At 41.7% G+C, this 6,661-nt stretch overlaps 1 protein-coding gene across 1 annotated transcript in view; it reads right to left on the bottom strand.

Annotated features, from left to right (window-relative positions):
• Positions 1–405: 405 nt before the first annotated feature.
• The window catches only part of LOC137646629 (mucin-2-like), an 18,738-nt gene continuing 12,482 nt past the window's right edge, over positions 406–6,661 (bottom strand). The window contains exon 2 of the mRNA XM_068379735.1: positions 406–2,629. Coding sequence (XP_068235836.1) covers positions 406–2,629 — 2,224 coding nt within the window. The remainder of the gene's footprint in view (positions 2,630–6,661) is intronic.

The raw sequence follows: 6,661 nt of genomic DNA, 5'->3' as shown, positions 1-6,661 counted from the left end.
ATATATATATATACATACACACATATATAATATATATATATATATATATATATATATATATATATATATACATAAATGTATATATATATATATATATATATATATATATATATATATATATATATATAGTGTGTTGGACAGTGCACCAGCCACCCATTGAGATACTACCGCTAGAGAGGTCAGTCCTTTGACTGGCCAGACAGTACTACATCAGATCCCTCTCTGGTTACGGCTCATCTTTTCTTTGCCTACACAGACATCGAAAAGACTAGCCAGTTCTTTCCAAAATTCGGTAACAAAGCAGCATGCAAATGCCAAGTCTCGAGTCCAGTAATGGCGCAGCATCAACATGACGAGACTGTTCTTAACGCGAACTTCATTTCAAGTCTAAACAAAACACAAAGGTTAATTTCGTCTGGGGACGAGAAGTATATGATGGCCAGGAGCGAGCTGGCGGAGTCGTAATGAAGGAGGATGAGGAGGAGGAGGGGGAGGAGAATGAGGAGGAGGAAGAGTAGGAAGTAGTGGAGAGGGAAGAGGAGGAGGAGTAGGCTGAGTAGGAAGTAGTGGAGAGGGAAGAGGAGGAGGAGTAGGCTGAGTAGGAAGTAGTGGAGAGGGAAGAGGAAGGGAGGAGTAGGATATAGTGGAGAGGGAAGTGAGGGAGTAGGAGTAGGATGTAAGAGGAAGAAGATTAATAGGAAGTAGTGGAGAGGGAAGAGGAGGGGAGGAGTAGGCTGAGTAGGAAGTAGTGGAGAGGGAAGAGGAGAAGGAGTAGGCTGAGTAGGAAGTAGTGGATAGGGAAGAAGGGATGAGTAGGCAGAGTAGGAAGTAGTGGAGAGGGAAGAGGAGGGGAGGAGTAGGCTGAGTAGGAAGTAGTGGAGAGGGAAGAGGAAGGGAGGAGTAGGCTGAGTAGGAAGTAGTGGAGAGGGAAGAGGAGAAGGAGTAGGCTGAGTAGGAAGTAGTGGAGAGGGAAGAAGGGATGAGTAGGCAGAGTAGGAAGTAGTGGAGAGGGAAGAAGGGATGAGTAGGCAGAGTAGGAAGTAGTGGAGAGGGAAGAGGAGAAGGAGTAGGAGCTGAGTAGGAAGTAGTGGATAGGGAAGAAGGGATGAGTAGGCAGAGTAGGAAGTAGTGGAGAGGGAAGAGGAGGGGAGGAGGTAGGCTGAGTAGGAAGTAGTGGAGAGGGAAGAGGAAGGGAGGAGTAGGCTGAGTAGGAAGTAGTGGAGAGGGAAGAGGAGAAGGAGTAGGCTGAGTAGGAAGTAGTGGAGAGGGAAGAAGGGATGAGTAGGCAGAGTAGGAAGTAGTGGAGAGGGAAGAGGAGAAGGAGTAGGCTGAGTAGGAAGTAGTGGAGAGGAAGAAGGGATGAGTAGGCAGAGTAGGAAGTAGTGGAGAGGGAAGAGGAGAAGGAGTAGGCTGAGTAGGAAGTAGTGGAGAGGGAAGAAGGGATGAGTAGGCAGAGTAGGAAGTAGTGGAGAGGGAAGAAGGGATGAGTAGGCAGAGTAGGAAGTAGTGGAGAGGGAAGAGGAGAAGGAGTAGGCTGAGTAGGAAGTAGTGGAGAGGGAAGAAGGGATGAGTAGGCAGAGTAGGAAGTAGTGGAGAGGGAAGAGGAGAAGGAGTAGGCTGAGTAGGAAGTAGTGGAGAGGGAAGAAGGGATGAGTAGGCAGAGTAGGAAGTAGTGGAGAGGGAAGAGGAGGAGGAGTAGGCTGAGTAGGAAGTAGTGGAGAGGGAAGAGGAAGGGAGGAGTAGGCTGAGTAGGAAGTAGTGGAGAGGGAAGAGGAGAAGGAGTAGGCTGAGTAGGAAGTAGTGGAGAGGGAAGAAGGGATGAGTAGGCAGAGTAGGAAGTAGTGGAGAGGGAAGAGGAGGAGGAGTAGGCTGAGTAGGAAGTAGTGGAGAGGGAAGAGGAAGGGAGGAGTAGGCTGAGTAGGAAGTAGTGGAGAGGGAAGAGGAGAAGGAGTAGGCTGAGTAGAAGTAGTGGAGAGGGAAGAAGGGATGAGTAGGCAGAGTAGGAAGTAGTGGAGAGGGAAGAGGAGGAGGAGTAGGCTGAGTAGGAAGTAGTGGAGAGGGAAGAGGAAGGGAGGAGTAGGCAGAGTAGGAAGTAGTGGAGAGGGAAGAGGAGAAGGAGTAGGCTGAGTAGGAAGTAGTGGAGAGGGAAGAGGAAGGGAGGAGTAGGCTGAGTAGGAAGTAGTGGAGAGGGAAGAGGAGAAGGAGTAGGCTGAGTAGGAAGTAGTGGAGAGGGAAGAAGGGATGAGTAGGCAGAGTAGGAAGTAGTGGAGAGGGAAGAGGAAGGGATGAGTAGGCAGAGTAGGAAGTAGTGGAGAGGGAAGAAGAGGAGTAGGCTGAGTAGGAAGTAGTGGAGAGGGAAGAGGAGAAGGAGTAGGCTGAGTAGGAAGTAGTGGAGAGGGAAGAGGAGAAGGAGTAGGCTGAGTAGGAAGTAGTGGAGAGGGAAGAGGAGAAGGAGTAGGCTGAGTAGGAAGTAGTGGAGAGGGAAGAGGAGAAGGAGTAGGCTGAGTAGGAAGTAGTGGAGAGGGAAGAGGAGAAGGAGTAGGCTGAGTAGGAAGTAGTGGAGAGGGAAGAGGAGAAGGAGTAGGCTGAGTACGAAGTAGTGGAGAGGGAAGAGGAAGGGAGGAGTAGGCTGAGTAGGAAGTAGTGGAGAGGGAGGAGGAAAGGAGGAGTAGGCCGAGTAAGGAGTAGTGGAGAGGGAAGAAGAAGGGAGGAGTAGGATATAGTGGAGAGGGAAGTGAGGGAGTATGAGTAGGATGTAAGAGCAAGAAGATTAAATAGGAAGTAGTGGAGAGGGACGGGAGGAGTAGGAGTAGGATGCAAGAGGACGAAGATTAATAGGAAGTAGTGGAGAGGAGAGAGGAAGGGGGGAGTAGGATATAGTGAGGAGGGAAAAGGGGGGAGTAAGAGTAGGATATAGAGGAAGAAGATTAATGGGAAGTAGTGGAGAGGAGAGAGGAAGGGGGAGTAGGATATAGTGAGGAGGGAAAAGGGGGAGTAAGAGTAGGATATAGAGGAAGAAGATTAATGGGAAGTAGTGGAGAGGAAGGAGGAGGAGGAGGAGGAAGTAGTGGAGAGGGAAGAGAAGGAGTAGGAGTAGGATGTAAGAGGAAGAAGATTAATAGGAAGTAGTGGAGAGGAAAGAGGAGTAGGAGTAGGATGTAAGAGGAAGATGATTAAGAGGAAGTAGTTGAGATGAAAGAGGAGTATGAGGAGGGAAGAGGCGGAGTAAGAAGTACTGGAGAGGAAAGATGAGCAGGAGGAAGAAGAGCAAAGAGGAGCAGGAGGAGGAAGAGGATAACGAGGAGGATTAGGAGTAGGATGTAAGAGGATGATGATTAAAAGGAAATAGTGGAGAGGAAAGAGGAGTAGGAGGAGGAAGAGGAGGAGTAGGAAGTAGAAGTGGAGAGGAAAAAGGAGGAGGAGTAGGAAGTTGGAAAGAGGAAGAGGAGGCAGAGAAAGAAGTAGAGGAAAGAGGAAAGGATGATACTAAGGATGTCGAAGGACGCGGAAGTTGGAAGTCGTAAAGAGAATATACGAGGAAGAGGAATAAAATGAAAATGGAGAAATCAGTGGTAGTCGCAGGTAAGGGAGTTTAGGAACAAAGACACCATGGCTGTGGAATTGCAAGGGACGACTTGGAGACTGATTTTTTAATTTTAAACATTTTAAGGATAAATGAAAGATGAATTAGGACTATTTTTTAAAAAGACTTTAAGGATAAATGAAAGGTGATTTAGAGACTGTTTTTAAGATTTCAAGGATAAAAGAAAAATGATTTAGAAACTTTTTTGAACAATTTAAGGATAAATGAAAGATGATTTAGAGACTATTTCTTTTAAAGATTTCAAGGATAAATGAAAGATGATTTAGACTTTTTTTTTCTAAGATTTTAAGGTTAATGAAAGATAATTTAGACTTTTTTTTCTAAGATTTTAAGGATGAATGAAAAATGATTTAGACTTTTTTTCTAAGATTTTAAGAATAAATGAAAAATTTATTTAGACTTTTTTTCTAAGATTTTAAGGATAAATGAAAGATGTTTTAGAAACTGCACTGTTAAAAATTTGCCGTAAAAACAAACGGTAAAATTCCTAAAATAAATGTTGTCAGATAGTCGGAGGCAAGGGAGTTTTGGAACAAAGACACCATGATTGTCTCGAGTAGTAAGGGACGAATTTTTTCTAAGACTTTTCACCGTTTTTTTACAGACGATTTCTAAGACTTGCACAGGTTTTACGGACAATTTCTAAGACTTTCACCGTTTTTACAGACAATTTTCTAAGACTTTCACCGTTTTTACATACAATTTCTAAGACTTTCACCGGTTTTTACGGACAATTTCTAAGACTTTCACAGGTTTTACGGACAATTTCTAAGACTTTCACCGTTTTTTTACGGACAATTTCTAAGACTTTCACCATTTTAACGAACAATTTCTAAGACTTCCACAGGTTTTACGGACAATTTCTAAGACTTTCACCCGGTTTTAGGGACAATTTCTAAGACTTTCACCCGTTTTTACAGACAATTTCTAAGACTTTCACCCGTTTCTACGGACAATTTCTAAGACTTTCACACGTTTTTTACAGACAATTTCTAAGACTTTCACCGTTTTTACATACAATTTCTAAGACCTTCACCGGTTTTACGGACAATTTCTAAGACTTTCACAGGTTTTACGGACAATTTCTAAGACTTTCACCGGTTTTAACGGACAATTTCTAAGACTTTCACCGTTTTATAACGAAAAATTTCTAAGACTTCCACAGGTTTTACGGACAATTTCTAAGACTTTCACCGTTTTTTACAGACAATTTCTAAGACTCACCGTTTTTACATACAATTTCTAAGACTTTTCACCGGTTTTACGGACAATTTCTAAGACTTTTACAGGTTTTTACGGACAATTTCTAAGACTTTCACCCGTTTTTTACGAACAATTTCTAAGACTTTCACCATAGTTTACGGACAATTTCTAAGACTTTAACCGGTTTTTACGGACAGTTTCTAAGACTTTCACCGTTTCTACGGACAATTTCTAAGACTTTCACCCATAGTTTACGGACAAATTCTAAGACTTTCACCGGTTTTACGGACAATTTCTAAGACTTTCACAGGTTTTACGGACAATTTCTAAGACTTTCACCGTTTTTACGAACAATTTCTAAGACTTTCACCATAGTTTACGGACAATTTCTAAGACTTTCACCGGTTTTACGGACAATTTCTAAGACTTTTACCGTTTTTTACAGACAATTTCTAAGACTTTCACCGGTTTTTACGGACAATTTCTAAGACTTTCATAGTTTTTTACGGACAATTTCTAAGACTTTCATAGTTTTTACGGACAATTTCTAAGACTTTCACCGTTTTTACAATTTCTAAGACTTTCACCGGTTTTACGGACAATTTCTAAGACTTTCACCGTTTTTACGAACAATTTCAAGGACTTTCAACGTTTTCACGGACAATTTCTAAGACTTTCACCGTTTTATGGAAAATTTTGAAAGTGTATTTCAATCAAAAATTTCAATAAAATAGTGAATAAAGTTCATTTCAAAACACACCCAGTCAACCAAAGACTTATTACATTTCCACTCCCCCCCCCCCCCCCCCCCCACCTCGAAGCCCAGCCCATCCAATACCATCTCAAGCCTTCAGTCACTCTGCTGTTTCGGACCTACTTAAATGACCGTATTGTCTGGGTATGAGAAAATAATGAACTGTCATTCAGGTTCTAAATATATAGGCACTTTATACAGGGACTGTTTTCTCTTAATTAAATTTTAATGACTTTTTAAACTTTTTTTAAACTGATTATTCATGAACTATGTAAAAAAAAAAAAAACTCACATTAGAAAGAAGTTTGTTATACATCAACGATCTGCATATTTATTTACCTCTGCCAACGAAGTTGGAAGGTTATATTTTCGCTCCTGTTTGTTTGTGTGTTTATGAACAGTTTCCTGGCCACAATTTTAATCGTAGAGTAAAGAAACTTGCAGGGATTAACTGTTATGTAAAAAGCTGGAAATAATTAAATTTTGGAAGGTCAAGGTCAGAGTCAAGCAAAATTTCCAATTCACGTAATCATCCATAGATTTGGACATCGTTGTCACAGAGACTTCAAACTTGGTTCATATTTGAGTGTATGAAAAGCCACGCCAATTAATACATGTCAAGGTCGAACAAAGGGTCGAGATATAAACTGCCACAGCGGAGGTCTGCACTCTATTGAGTGCCCCTCTAGTTGTGTAAATTATGACAACCCTACTGATTGATTGATTCATTTGACTCAAAGCGATGCTATATAACAGTTGTTAATATTCTCCCATTTCGAGTGTATAATCTACTAATCAATATAGCATTCCTTTACGATAGAAAACCCAATCAAACAATATAAATACCAATAAATCCCAGACGAATGACCTGATTTTACCTGATGAATTCCGATCAATACGAGACACGTGACCTGATTTTTCTTTGCTGCGACTGACGGGAAATTCTTGACGTTGTAAGACAGGACGTGGAGTCACGCATTACATTATGGATTTTCACAACAATTTGTTTATCGAATTATACATATCGTATGCATATTTGAAGGTTTTGTCTTTATCTTATGTTTATGCGCGCTTGCGAACACACACACATGTATATATAT

Source organism: Palaemon carinicauda, chromosome 9 (genome assembly GCF_036898095.1).
Source record: "Palaemon carinicauda isolate YSFRI2023 chromosome 9, ASM3689809v2, whole genome shotgun sequence".
NCBI lineage: Eukaryota > Metazoa > Arthropoda > Malacostraca > Decapoda > Palaemonidae > Palaemon > Palaemon carinicauda.
This window is presented reverse-complemented; position numbering and strand designations above follow the sequence as displayed.